At 32.3% G+C, this 15918-nt stretch overlaps 1 protein-coding gene across 4 annotated transcripts in view; it reads left to right on the top strand.

Moving 5' to 3' along the window:
* unc-13 overlaps window positions 1-15918 on the top strand; it is a 110030-nt gene that overhangs the window by 79482 nt on the left and 14630 nt on the right. For 2 of the 4 annotated variants that reach the window (XM_065364265.1, XM_065364263.1), the window contains 4 exons: window positions 16-56; window positions 448-516; window positions 7582-7672; window positions 15810-15884. In XM_065364265.1, the coding sequence (XP_065220337.1) occupies window positions 16-56; window positions 448-516; window positions 7582-7672; window positions 15810-15884 (276 nt within the window). The remainder of the gene's footprint in view (window positions 1-15; window positions 57-447; window positions 517-7581; window positions 7673-15809; window positions 15885-15918) is intronic. The other 2 variants (XM_065364266.1, XM_065364264.1) reach the window with 1 other exon arrangement.

Below are 15918 nucleotides of genomic sequence, written 5' to 3' on the forward strand. Positions count from 1 at the left end.
TTTTTCTCATTTCAGAGCAGAGGAGTCCTCGGCGATAATTCAAGAAGGGGGAATGGGTAAGTAATTCGACGTGGACATTCTCGAACCACTTTATACTTGACCTATAAACAAAACGTTATTCGATTTTTTCCCCTTTTCTCTCTTTTTTTTCTCAAACTCGTATATAACAAAAAGGGTCGTCGTTGGAATTGTGTTTTGGCCTGGGTTATTTGTATGTATGTGTATGTTTGTGTGCTCTTGCTCTCTCTCAAGCTGTCTCTCTCTCTCTGTCTGTCTTTCTACTGATGCCTACCTATACATACACAGTATGTTTTTCTCTATTCGTGTATTTATTTTTCTCTTACGACATGTGCCTGGTTGCTGATGCTTCTACGTGCGCCTGAATTTTTTTTCTCTATACCTACGTCACTACTTCACGGTTATACTAATTTCCAACACATATTACAGGAAAATCGGACTCATAGCATCGACCAGGAAGCTGGTGCGTAAAATGCACCGTAAACAGATGCCAAAACGGTAACCACCATTGTTAGATTCTACCTACATATTATTTTCGGCGAACTGAACCGAACGTAACCAAACAAACTCGCCCTTTTAACTCGCACGAGTACCTGTATTATTTATTGATAAGTCATTGTCGAAAGGAGTATAGGTAGAGGTACTTGGTTAATTAATGAAAGGAAAAAAAAAGAAGAATCCTAAAGGACTTACGTGAAATGTGGATATTAAAAAAAAAAAAATCACGAAAATTAATTATATCGCTATAAGAATTCTACATTATCGTGACCTTTATTGATTTTTTAATACTATTTTTACGTTTTAGAGGTCTCTCACCCGAATTAAACGTGACGTTCGCAAACGTGTATTAAATAAGGTATACGTATTAGGTACTATGTAGTATTCGAGGTAGATATAGGGAAGGTAAAATAAGGTACTCACTCGTTTCGATGGATGAATTTTTAATCGAAGAAATGGTCTAGTTTCGAGGTCGTAAAGGTTCCTCTTTTCTTTTTCGTGTGTATTTTTTCCGCCAGATATTTGGGTCGAGCTGAGCGAGAATACGGGGCGGGGTTAATTCGACAGTTTTGCTACTAGGATAAATGTAGGTATTTATTTGGCATTTTATTTCTGTTTTGTTGTGTTGATATTGTAAGAATCGAATGTCACTTTTTTTTTGGTGTTGTTTGCGGTAACTTTTTCGTGTAGGAGAGGTGGGATTTTCGGGAGGAGTTAGTGAGAGGGTTTGGTAAGAATTTTGTTAGGTACTTTTTGAAGCAAAAATCACAATATTTTATAAATTTCGTTTCATTGTTTTTTTTTTTGGAATTCAGTTTTTTGAATTCGATCAAAAGTCAAACTTGACTGATTTTTTTCTAATTTTTTCATTCTTTATTTTTTGAGATGTAATTCTGAAAAAATGAATATGAGTTTTAAAAAAATTAAAAATTTGTTTCGTTGTCATTTTCAAAAAAGAAAAATAGCTATTCAAATTGAAAAAATTGGAAATTGAGTAGGAGGGGTGAATATGGATAGTGATTGATTTTTGAAATTTATTTGACATTTTATTTTAGTTGAGTACATACTTTCCTTACATTTTTCTTTCATTAAGTATAAACATTTTATGAAATTTCAGAAAAATATAAAAAATTTCCAAATTTTGTGTCATAAAAATCTGAAAAAATTCTCAAAAAATGAATTCTCATCATAAAACTAGTAAAATCGGATTTTGGGAAAAGGTGGAGGGTGGAAAATTTGATTCTTCTTGGAAAATGTTCAACACAAATGACTTTTTTAGCTACCTAGTACCTACCTTACCTTCACATGAAATCGAAAACTCCCACTTTTCTAGTTGGAAAATCACCTACAGCTATTCTCCCTTCAAATGACTGAATAGGCAACATGTTCACCGAAATTGTTCATTAAAGTGGTCTTAATTTTAAAGTTTCGCCATTTTCCCAACTTATTTGGGGTCACACAATATGATATTCATGAGTTCAATTCTCCCCCCCCCCCTCCACCTGATTCAAGAAGAAAAATTTCTGTTAATTTTCAACTCATACTTTTTGTCTGCTTTTCAACTTTTTAAAATCGTGAACTTTTCACCGTGATGAACCCTCCACCCCACCCCTTCACCTCTTCAAATTGGTCGATGCTGACAAAATAATTTCCATAAAAATATTTAATTTCAAATACCTGTATCTAATCGTTCTTCAATTTTTTCTGATTTTCTGGAAAAACTTTAAATAATTTCAACAAAAAATCCAATTTTGAATAATTTTTCCATATTTTAAAAGCTTGTAAATATTTCGAATAAAAATCGGTCATATTTTCAAAATGTTGAAGACTATTTTTATGATACCCTATCTCCGAAGTGCTTTCTCATTCTCGACAATTTTACGACCTCGTAACAGTGAGAACATTTTAAAAGCCAGCTTGACTTCTAAACGAACTACGAACATTTTACATACATTTTTTACTCACTCGATGGGTAAAAGTAAAAATTTAAATGCATATTAAATATTTTCATAGAATGAAGCATCATCAAACCTTTTCTCGGAAGTTATTAGAAAAATAAATCAAATTTCATTCAGAATTGGAATACCTTTCAGATAGGTAGGTACCAATTCTTTATCCATCAAAATTTCATCTTCAATAAAATTACTCCCCCTTCCTCGCCCTTTTTTCCCAATTCCAATAAATAATACCGAAGAAATCGAGTCGAATTTCTTATACGATTCGATTTCGCACATATTTCGAGAGCTTTTCTCGATTCAATTTATTCTTCGAGTTGAAAAACGCCGAAACAATGAGGTGCTAAAATATTTGGAAAACGAGCAAAGAGAATATTAAAAAAAAGTCAAGTCATAAATACATAGCGAATAAGGTCACGCGCGTACATATTTGATAAATACCCTTCGCGAAACAACGCCAACGAATATGACAAGAAATATAACCGCAAACTTGGCTGACAGGTCATTTGAAAGAGCTTAAAATCTGGCACTTTTATCCCTTTGCAAAGTATCTTTTAACTAGCCAACACTCTTTGATAACGTAGGTAGATAACTATAACGCAAATGGACGAGAATTTGATTAAATTTCGGATGAGTTTTTTTTTCAACCCTTATTTGCAAATGTGCGGCTCATATGCCTGTATGTTAGGTATACCTATTTAATATTTACTTCCTACATTCAACGCGACATTTTATCCTCTTATGTAGTACTCGTATATAAATGAATGGAAATTACCTACCACGAAGTTTTCTCAACTCGATTGAAAACTAAATTTTGCTCAATGTGCAAACTATGCATTTCTCATTCTTGCGTTAAGAATTTGGCGAATTAACCAGCAATAATAGCGTTATAGTTTTGCAAAATACTATACGAGTGAACTTGACGTGTACCAACTACCAAATTCAGCGCTAATGTATGGCAACAAATCACCCGGTTATTTCGATGATTTATTATAAATTGTTTCTTATCGCTACATTTGATCGTTGTTTATAACGTCTATCTTTCATTTTTTGGCGATGATTTATCCGCAAAGTGGCAAAACGATTAGCATGCTCGATGCTGGTTTGGTATTTAGTGGGTAACCTTGCAGAAATGAATTTTTTCGCCATTTCGAGTTACATACTTGTATTTTGATATCATTTATTCGCAATGGATTGCACGTTTATGTATTTTGCGAATGAACAAGGTGTTCCAAAAATTATAGATATCATTCAGTCTGTGAATTTTTTTGAGGTTCAGAGTTGAAAAGCTTGGAGTAAATTTGTTTTAACATTTTCTATCGTAGTTATAAAACTTTCAAAAGTGTATAAAACTGGTTCCACCCCCGTACTGCGGTAGTCAAATTTTGGTCCAAAATTTTTTTGTGGTGACACATTGATTTTCATGACAGACTCACGAGCCGAATGCCAAATTTGAACCAAACTCGTCAATTTTTTTCATCGTTTGCAATTTCCATTAAAAAATTCATATTACGCCATTTTGGTAACCCCTGACTATCCTTTCAGATGACCTGCTGTGCTAAAATTCATGTTTCGATAAGTGTTAATTCAAAATAGACCAAACATTGAAATCTCTGCAAAATTGAAAATTCTGTTTTTTCCTTCAAAAAATGTGCTTAATGCAAGTAAAAAAATTTAAAATCTCATGTAATTTTTTTTCTACTCACATTTTTCCTGATGAAGTGAAAAATTATTAAAACTAACAAAAATTACCTGCTAGAAAAAAATGAAAATTTTCAATTTCACAAAAGTTGCAGTGTATAGGTAGCTTGTTTTAAGCATAATATTTTTCTAAACATGAATTTTAACCCGTAGATGTTCAGAAAGGGTGGACAGTGGGTCCCAAAATGTCGTGATACAGCATTTTCTATGAAAATTATAAAGTATTTGTGGTGTCAGAAGGGTCTATATTTTTAGTTTTTTTGGTCGTAACTTCTGAAATTACGCAGATATTAAAAAAAATGACTGAATAAAAGTTGCAGGGCATTTTTACAATATATTTTTTGTTATTACAATTTTCATCGTAAGGGCTCATAAAGGAGAGTTATGTTGCTTGAAAAAAAAAATTGAAAACTTCCCACTACGATCACCAGTACTGAAAAATTCACAGTTTGTATGTAGAATGAAAAAAAGCTCAGGAGGCTGGTATCGAAAAAGTAAGTTGAAATTCGAAATCAGCGTGTCTAAAAATCCAACAAACGATAAGTCACTCGAATTTTTCAATTTTTTTGAAATTTGGATGGTTTACTCAGAGTGAAAAAGAAATTCGTAGTTATCAAAAAAATTGAGTTAATTTTCGAAGTCTGCATCTCTAAAAAGAACTCTCAGTTTTCAAGTGAATCATCCGTGAACAAATTGATTCGGTTTTGGCAAATCTTTTACGAACGAATTGATTCATTTTTTGTGAATTTTTTGTAGGAATTTATCTGTTTTCAAGTGAAGCGAATCGAATCATTCACGAACGATTGATGATTGAACAAATTAATTGATTTCTTGGTTAATCATTCACGAACGAATTGATTAATTTTTGGCGAATCATTGGCTAAAGAATTTATTCATGTAAATGACTCGCGAACGAACGAATTAATTCATTATAATTAATTTTTAGTGAATCGTTCGCGAACGAATTGGTCTATTTTTGTTGAATCATTCGCGAACGAATTGATTAATCTTTGGTGTATCATTCGCGAACAATTTGATCTATTTTTAGTGAATCATTCGCGAACGATTTAATCTATTTTTGGTGAATCATTCGCGAACGAATTGAATGATTTTTGGTGAACCGTTCGCGAACGAATTGATCTATTTCTGTTGAATCATTCGCGAACGAATTGATTCATTTAATCAATTTTGAGTGAATCATTCGCGAAAGAATTGATTAATGTTTGGTGTATCATTCGCGAACGAGTCGATTTTTCCAATTCTGACAAATGACGAAAAATCAATTTTACTCAGAGGTATTGTACAAAACGAAAATACTTCATTCCAAGAAAGGATAGGGGTGGGAATTTTGACTGTAGAACCGAAAGTGTAATGCAATGTATCGTTTGTTAGGTTTCTAGGGGTGCTGAGTCCGAATATCAACTTGGTTTTTCGATCTGACTTTCCCAACCCTTGCCAAAGGCTCCTTAATTTGGTTCTGAAGATGAAAAAAATAATGATACCGTGTGACATATCTTTTATAAGAGTTTTTTTGGAGCGTTAAAATCGATTATCTGCATAGTTTTTTGATTAAAACCTCCCTAACCCCTCTACAGGCGTCTCAATTTAGTCTGAAGATAGAAAGATAGAGCAATTCTGTGTCATCACGTATTGTTTGTTGGGTTCTTGGGAGTTCATATATTTTTCTCATCTGACCCTCCCAACCCTCGCCACAGGCATCCTAGAACATCTCGATGATATACTTATAACCTAATACGTATCATTTTCATTATTGTGCATCTAAAGAAAGACATCGAAAGTATCGTTGAACAGCTAAAAATGTGTATTTTTCTCGAAATACTTCGAAAAAAAAATTCCAAATTTTCCATGATTGACTCATCGTGGTATTTGAACATTCCTACAAGTTTGAAAAAAATTTTGGTTGAAAACTACCCAAAATAAAAATTGTCATTTTGCCCCTTTTGGAGGAATCAGGGATGAGATAGAAAGTTGAAAATTTCATCAGTAAGTTTTTGAATGATTTTTTTTATTTTTAATGACGAACTAAGTAGGTTATGATATGAAATGGGCGTTGGGAAATGACTTTTTTATCATCCATTTCAAAAATTGAAGCTACCCCCCCCCCTTCAACTCAACACATGGCTGCCATTTCATTATTGAAGTTGCCAGTTCTTGAATTTCGAATTATCAGTATCATATTTTAAAAGCAGATAATTCTGAAAATAGATAGTTAGATGACTTCCCCCATTAATTTATTTTTCTCCTCTCAAGGTAAACGAATCCAATGGCAATTTCTATACAATTTCCAATTCCTACCTTAATATTTTCTTCAAAATACCCACGTATAAGATTTGAAATCGCTTCATCTTCCCTTTCTTTATAAACCATTCGTCGTAATGTTCTTTTCACGAAGAGAAAACGAATTCGAAATAAAAACACAGGAAACAAAAACGCCCTTAGGAGGTAGCAAAATACACGTACAGAGTACAAGAACAGCAGCGAAGAGTAGGTAGTACTCCTATCTATCCAACATACACATGGTATATGTACATAACCTCGAAATCGATGAAAATTTTTCAATTTAAAAATCCAGCTCGTAAACAACGTTAACATTCCAGAAACTCCTTCCTTCGTTAAGCAGATTATGCAACTCGTTTGTATACTATGTACTCACGTAGGTACAGTACATTTCATTTTAAATCCCGAAACGCAATCATCCAACGAGAGGCTGAAAATGTTAGCGAGTTTGCTGAAAAATATAGTTTTGAAAAAAAAATTCAACTCGATGGGATAAATTTTAACGTTAAAATTTACCAGTCATTTACGACGAGGGTCGTTTTTTTTTACGAGAAGCATTTGTTATTTAGGTAGGAAAAAAAAATACGCAACGTGTATGTTTTTGCGATAATGAACTATAACCTTACGCCATCATTCTGTACACGGTGGCGAAAAAAAAAGAAGAAAAACGTACCATCGTAAAAAAGCTTTATTACGAGTAAATGGTTCGTTTAAAAGTTTTAAAAGGCCTTTCGCCAAATGAAAACAATTATGTACGCGAAGCGAACTCGCGGCCATATTGTACTTGTAATTTTCACTATTAGTACCTACATACAAAAAAGTTCATCGCATCGGGTTCGTTAGAGCCTAATAGAAAATTTTTTCGCCAATTAAATTACTAATTAAAACATAACTCGAACAGAGAGAAAAAGGGCTTACGTAGGTCTATTTTTATATAACTAAGATACTTAGAGAGTCTGCAATTTTGGACTTTTGTTGTAATAATGGTTCAAGTACAAAGTATCTTTACGTGTACAATGTACAACGTACACAGGTTATACCGAATAAAATCGTACGAGTAGTTTGATCAATATTTTAATATATTTTCTTTCGACTGGCTTTTTTTTTCTAGACATCCCGGAGACAATCCGTTTTATAGCAATATTGACAGCATGCCTGATATTCGACCCAGGAGGAAATCCATTCCGCTTGTTTCCGAATTGGTGAGTATTACGTTTCGATTTACTCCTTTTACCGCTTTTATTTATGTTTCTTATTTTCGTGCCATGGTTTTTTTTTTGTTATATAAAAATGCCCGTTGTTTATGTGTCTTTTCTTTCTACCTTTTTTTTTTTCACTTCGGTTGCGCCCTGGTTATTCCAATGCAATTTTTCCAAATGTATATACGATTCGTATATTACGAGACGACGATGAAAGAAAATTGCTCGGGATTTTTCTTTTTTACTATCCGAGGTGTTTTATGTCGATATGATGAAAGTTGCACAATGGGCTATGGATTTTTCTCTCAGTTCGGATGGTGATGGATTTCAGTGTGTTGGAAGATGAATGATGCAAAAAAATCAGTGGTTCGAAAGCTTCGTGGAAATGAAAACAAAGTTTCAAAATGATTGTGAATAAAAACAAACCAATTTTTTTGGTGGTATTTGGTGTTTTTAAGCTCATTTGGGGAGGAAAGGAGGAGGGGTGTTGGTAATAAAACCGAAGCAAAAAACGATAAAACGTTACTTTAATGAGCACTAAATGAAAGCCTTTAAATTGTTAATTTTTGAAACTTTGGCTAGAAATTTCTTTGCCGCAGTTAATCCAGAATTTTTGGAAATTTTTTCAAAAGAAATTGCAAAATCAGTTTTGCCCATTTTTTCATTTAAAAAAAAGGGTTCTTTTTGAATATAAAAATAGAATTTGACAGTGAAGTTGACGATCAAATATTCTAAAAAAAAAATGCTTGTGTTTTCCCTTGAGTTTGAGTTAGGAATGTTATCATTTTGAAAACGCTTAGTTGGCCAAAAAAAACGTTAAAAATCTGTCTTATTTGCCCTCAAAATGGCGCAAAAAACTTGATAATGCTTCAAGCGATGATTAAGGGAGAAAAATTGGTATTGAAAGTATGTACTTTCTTCTCTCATTCTCTCCATTAGAATGTTCATTTTTGATCTTAGGTACCTATAATAATTTTTATACATAATTTGGTATTAAAAACATGAAGTTTCAAAATTTTAGGTCATTGACTTCATTGCTCAATTTCATTTTTTACGATTTTAAAGTTCCTGGTGGGGGGGGGGTGTTGGATTCTTGAAATCAGTATTTACATTATTCCCCTCTGCATAAAGTGGATTTTTCGAGGTTGATTAAATCAAAAGGGGAATGATGAAATTCATATTTTTTTCCTTCAAAATGTTTCTTTAGAAGGGGGTGATGGTTGATCAACCGAAGGGAAAAGATGTTGGGTTCTTGAAACTCCTTTGAGTACCTAAATAAATTTTTCATTTGAAGGAATTAATTTTTTGTTGTTGATTTTTGGGATGATGGGGAGAAGGCTGAAGGAAGGCTGAATGATGTTGGATTCATCCTGAAACACATTTATTTCTATTCTAAAATTATTTTTTTGAGAGGCTGATCGGACCGAAGCCAGATTCTTGACTGAAATATTTTTTTGAGAGGGAAGAGGTGCCTTGAGTAAGTGCATTTTTCTACTGCGAACATTATTTTTTTGAGTTGAATGATTTTTGAGGGGAAGGGGGAGGGCGAATAATGTAGGGATGATCAGACTGAATGAGGAATGAAGGGTGGTAGACTCTTGAGATGAAAGACATATTTTTTCTGAAATATCGGAGGGGGCAGTTGTAGGGAAGTGGATACCGGATTTCTGAAATACATTCGAATAAAGACATTTTCCTACTGCGAAAAATAGTTATGTTGGATTCTTGAAACACTTTTTTTCACTCTGAGATGATTTTTTTTGGGCTTGATCAGCCCGAAGAGGGAATAAATTGCATCGAATTCTTGAAAAACATAATTATTTTTTTCTCTCAAATGACATTTTTTAGAGGAGGGTTGATCAGTTTGAAGGGTGGAAGGAAGATGAAAGATGAATTGAAAAAGTAACATAATTTACATCGTTTGGTTTTTTCCCCAATTGATGCTCATTTTATTTCATTTTATTTTTTCGTATTTAATTCCTTCTGATGTTATTTTATTCTTTTTTTTCAAAAAAAAGTTACGTTTAATTGAAATTTTGGATTTTTTTTTGGTCAATTTTAAGAGGATATTTTTTAAGGATCCCTTTTCGGCTGATAGGTCCTTTTCACGGAGACTGTGTTAGTCCATCGCAAACACCAACTGTTTCTTTTTTATGTCAGATTTGAATTCGTCGAAAAAATTCATAGAGAAACAAACGTAAAAATTTGAAAAAGATGAGAATTTGATGAGAATGGAAACAAAATTTTCAAACGCATTCTTCTCAAATTCAGATTTTTGCAGGTACACTCTTTTTACTGTTACTCCCTCAATTTATTTATTTTTTTAAATTAGTAATTTTAATTTCGCTGAAATTGTTGGAAATTTTAACTCAAATCCAACTAATTCAAGTGAACGTGAGGATGGGAGGATGAAATAGAGAGGGTGAATGAGTGAACTGTTGTTGGTGGGAAAATTTTCAGAATTCCTGACTTTTTTTGAAACAATTTGGAGAAAAAGAAACATTTGGTGAGGAAACTAAGAAATGGTCAACTTTCTGAGCCCATGCCATACTTTCTTCGTGTTCGGTTCTGTCAATCCCAAAAAAATTCATTCACGAGAAATTAATGTTGAATTTTAATATTCTGACGTCATTTTATTGTTAAAAGGTGTCGAGGGGGGCGGAGGAGTTGAATATAGGCCCAGGAAATGACCTGTACTCTAGTTGCCAAAATCGAAGCTTAGAAAATGAGAGTGTCTGATTGTGCAACTTTCATCTCCTCTTGACATTACTTTAAGGGGGGGGGGAGGGGCGAACAACTTCTAACTTCCCGAGACGATGAAAAAAAAACCGCGAAAATTTTACCATAATTTTTTGGTGGGCGCAGTTCATTCGATAGTATTTTTTAATTTGCCGAATATATAATTAAAGGCGATGATCGATGAGCGAATGTTTAATTTAAGTAACAAGGTTATAAGCCGAAAATACTGAACTGGAAAAAATCTCAATCCCAATCGCGCGAAATTTAATGAAGTAAACATACATATGTCAAACCACATTTAAATCCTTTATAACGAAGCAACCGGTTCAACTATCGTTAAAATCGCCCCAAGATACCACCACAATAAGTTAACCAAGTTGCATTCCTAGGCTATCTACGGCATTTCAATTTTTTTCTCAAACACTTACGAATGGGATGGGATTTTTAGCTTTCCCTCCTACATCCCCTTGTAATCTCTGCTCTTTGTGTTACTACATGTTATTTACTAATTTGTGTTTGTTTTTTTTTTCGCCCGCTTCTGTATTGGTTTACTGGTGTTTTCGATGTTCAACATAAATTTCATATCTTCAGGTGCTCAAGGTACTGTCTCTCCTCTCTTTCCTTAAAAAATTTACTATGGTATCTTGTTAACGAGCCGTATCGCGGTTCCGTATAGTACTCTGCACAGTATGCTTTTATTTTACCGAAACCGCGCTTACTTACTTACAAATGATACATTACGTATTTGCCAAAACCTATAGATAAATGAATTTATTTGAAAGCTTTTCTCACGTTGCTGGAATTATTCCAAAATGCATGTTGACCGGTGGTGGTCTGACGATCGGCACCGTTGTCCTTGGTATTGCACAAAATGTAGTATGGTAGTTGGTAGTAGGTATTTGCTTAATGAATCATGTCGGTTATATAAAATTTGTTTCTTAGACGATGTCGTGTACAATTTTTAGAGTTTTTTCTTACTTCTTCAATTATTTCCCCATCATGAATTATTTAATGATTTTTGCACGAATTTATTATTAGAGATTTTTTTTGGTCGCTTTTAGTATTTACTTTTTTTTTTGTAGTTGTACGTAAATAAATAATTCTACTTATATGATATTAAAATTACCTATTGGTTTGGTTCGTACATCTCTTCGTCGTACATAAATTAAATATTGAATTGTGAGTTAAGATTAGATATCAAACCTATTGATGTTTGTGCGAATTATGATCTTATGATTAGAGAGTATGTGCCAGAAGAAGAGAGAGTGGAAGTAGTATCTGGTACATTGACTCCGGATCTGATGATCTTGACCTTTTTTAAAAATTAAATTTTGTTTACGAACGAAGGTGCGATCGACGATGAAATTTATTATTATTATTACGTAGATGTGTAGGTAAGTATATTTTTTCTGAATTTTGATAAAATTGTTTGCACGAGTGCTTACTGAAAATTTCTACGAAACCTTTCTTAAATTAATTCCATTTTACGAGAAAATTAGGAATGAAATTTTCTAGCTCGATTTATGCATAATCTATTCGATATTGTCGACCATCTTTGCAAAATATGGCTACCAAAATGTGTATAGATAGGGTTCTCTGAAAACAAACGAAACGTAATTTATTCACACAAATTTATGGTTTTTTAGTTGTAGGTATATAATACAATAATCATTTTTAGGGAAAATTAAAAATCATCTAAAATTCAAGGTTCTTTTACTAATCAACTTCAAAGTTCAAAAGCATTAAGCAACATTTTGATTAGAGTAGGAAGTTTATAGTACAAAGTATGTTATAATTTGTGACATCTTGAAAACAATTTTTCATTCTTTGTTTCGTGACTGAATTTATAGAGTAGAATTTAATGAAACTCGACTATAATATGATGAGAATACATTTAATGTGTTTCAATTGAAATGTTATTGGTCTCACACTCCCGCCCTTGCCCCTCGTCCCTACCAAAAAAGTAAAAGTTCCGAAATCATCAATAACTCGATGATTTTTTTGAATTTGCAAAAGAAGTATTACAAAAGCAAATTTAAAAAATATATTTTCACCTAGGTGTAAGTAACTTTTTTTCGATTCATTTTCACATTCACTATTTTTTTTTTTTTTTTTTTAGGGAAAAATAAGTCAGAGCATTAAAAATGTCATTCTTGGCGTTATCAATCATTCGGAGTTCCAAAATTATGAATTAAAAATAAATCTTGCAAAATGCACTTGTTATCAATTTTTTTATTGTCATTTTATGAATATTTTTACTAAATTTTACATAATTTTTTTTTTGATTTATTTCTACTTCTACGTATTCCATTACCTGGTAAAAAAAGAGGTAGAGATATCTGAAAAATGTCATTTTTGATATTTTCATTTTTCATGTTCGAAAAACCATCCCTGCTACAAATTTTTTCTTGAGAAAATTCTATCAATTTTTAACCTGGCTTGCACCTCTCCCTTTTCTCCTACCCCTTTCCCCACTCAACCCCCCAAAAAAAACATTCCAAGTCCTAAAATGATGAACTTTTTCTCAGAATTTTGAAATAAAATCTCACAAAAATACCTAGATATTTTACTTTCATTTTCATTTCAAATTTATTGGTGGGAGGGGTGAGAGGAGGAAGAGGTAATAGAAAAGAGGAGGGATGACGTACAGGGAAGGGTTGCAGGTATAAAATGCATCCGAAATTGTTTCGAAAAAAAAGTCTCAAGTATGTAAAAAGACTTTAAATTTTGATATTTCTTTTTAAATTCTATTTTTCAAATTCCAAAAATCATTTTTAATGCAAGTTTTTTCTTGAGAAAAATCTGTAGATGCATAATCTACCTCGTATCCTTCCCCCTTCCCTTCCTCATTCCTTCTATAAAACATTCACAATTCTAAAATAATGAATTGTTTCAGAAATTGTTTCGTGGAGAAAAGATTCTTATGAAGTTTATTTTTTTTTTTTGAAATTCTTAGTTTACCTATTGAAAATACTGTCAAAAGTCTGCCATTCACACACCCTCCCTTCCCCCTCCCTCTTGAGAAAAAAATATTCTAAATTTTAATTTTTTTGAACTTGAAAATTTCAAATTTTGGCCCTACTTTTTAAAGAAAAATAATAACAATATCAATAATTTCTGTCAAAAATAGCAAAAAGTCTTGGCTTTTGTAAAAATTTCCAAAATGTTTCTGTAGAAAAAAAAATTAAAAAATTGTCGCTTCTTGGCAAAAAATTAAGTACAAATATCCAAAATTGCCAAAAAGCCTTCATTTTTCCCACGATAGCCAAGGTCCTGCTTGTTATCCTCATTTTCCAAAAAATCACAAAAGTTGCAAAAATTGTTTCTTTTTCGACGAAAATGACAAAAAAGTATCACTTTTGCCAAAAATATCAGTCTCTCTTTTTTACCAGGAATTGTAAAAAGTTCTCATTTTTATACTTATCTATCATTTGCCAAAAGTCTTCCTTTGTTTTGCCAAAAAAAGTTGCAAAATTGTCTCATTTTCATGCTTTTTCTATACCTATATATTTTTAAAATGAAATGTTCTGTTTTTTTACGATTGTTTGAAGAGAAATTTGCTGAAAACTATTTTTAAGGTTTAAAAAAAAAACTTTTGAAATATAGGGTAAGTAATCGATTCAGTTTCTCAAAAAAAAAAAAAATTGTTACTAAAAGTTTAAGAGACCGGCAATTTTCTGATCACCCGGTAGAAAAACACTGAATATGTTTTAATGTGCGACTTAATTTTTTGCACTTTTTTTTACAATCAGTTGATCATTGTAAGACAGTGATATTTTGCCTTGATGTTGTTTTTCATTTCATTAAGTAATTTAAAGCAATTTGAAATAGATTTTCTGGGAAATCCGTTCTTTCACAAAAATACAAGCTAGGACTATATAGTCGCAGATTCATCCCACTTCTTTACAACTTTTTCAAACGGGTTGAGAAAATCCGGATTTAAAGACACTAATTATTTAATTTATTGAACTAATCGTGAATAGGATATTGTGTATGAGTAAGGCAATTATGTACGGGGTTCCTAATAATATTGGGCATAGCTGGCGAGAATTTTTGAACATGTGCAATATTGAGCCATATCAAAATACATACATAGATTCAATCCTGCCAACTCACCAAAATTCTAGCCAGCTATGTCCGATATTTCTGGGGACCCTGTACCTCTACCTAACCTACGAGTACATTAGATGTATTTCGAAATACTTATGGATAGAATCGACGCACCTTCGAATTAGAAAAATATATTTAAAAAAAAAAAACAAGTCGATTTAATTTTTCAACTTGAAATTTACGTTTATATTTGTTCGGTATGACGTATTTTTTCAAATCACTTGACGTATTCGGGATTTAGATATGTCTTAGGAGTTGGTATTTTTCTTCAGTCGTACGTATTATCATTAGGTAGCATTAATACCTTCGATTCACGAAGTATGAAACTTTTTCGTACCAAGATGATCGTTGCCATTTATGTACGAATGCAAGATAATACGTAGGTATTACGATGTAGGTACATATTAGGTAATTTAAAGAAATAGGTACGTTCTGATGCCTATATTTTGTCAGTGTTTTGAAAAATTGAACACAAAATCGTGTAAGGTGTACTTGTCTAGAAACGTTGTTATTTTAAATATATCACTTTGACGATTCAACGTAGACATGAATACACTCTCGTGTTTCGTACAAGTATTAATTAATGTAACTGAAACGTTTATTGCGAATATTAAAATATTATATAGTCAAACGTGCAATTTTTCTAACGCCTCGGGTGATTTTTTATTTTATTTTTTGCATTTACTCGACGCCTGTCTCGAGTACCTATAACCGTATTTGTGATATTTGTTTTGGGATTGGTGATGGCTTTTTTCCTCTCTAGTGAACATGCAACCATTATTTTGGATATGTTTGATTGATCACGATAAATTAAAAATTAAATTCATTCCTCGAAGGCAACGATTTAGAACGTAATTGAAAATTTGCATTTAGATGTTGGAAGTTGGAAAAATAAACAAGGCTTTGGTAGAATGTACTTACCTAAACTTATATGTTCATCGCATATCGTAGGCTGGTAAAATAAACTTCAAACACTTACCAATCCCATAGAAGCTTTTAGAAATTATGTAATCGAACCATTTGCTTGATTCGAGGAGTCAAATTATCATAGTACATCGATTAATCACGCATATTTTGGTACATAGTTTAATATACCGCTGTATTACCACATTGCCCTTATATTTTAAAAAAGCTTTGAAGCTTCGAAAAGTACATAAATAAGCTAGAGCACTATCAGTTAATTTAGAAAGTACGTAATTAAATACTTACGTAGATTTTTTGCGTATTTTATAATTTTTTAAAACTCGATTTTTACTATTAGTTTGGCTATAACGGATTGATTTATGTTTAGACAATGGCTGCTACGAAAAGGAACGCTGGATTGACCTCGGGTGTACCTCGACAGACATTAAATGACGAAGAACTGGTTCGTATTTCAGATTCTATGCATTTTAAGTCAG

Source organism: Planococcus citri, chromosome 4 (assembly GCF_950023065.1).
Source record: "Planococcus citri chromosome 4, ihPlaCitr1.1, whole genome shotgun sequence".
In the NCBI taxonomy this organism is placed as follows: domain Eukaryota; kingdom Metazoa; phylum Arthropoda; class Insecta; order Hemiptera; family Pseudococcidae; genus Planococcus; species Planococcus citri.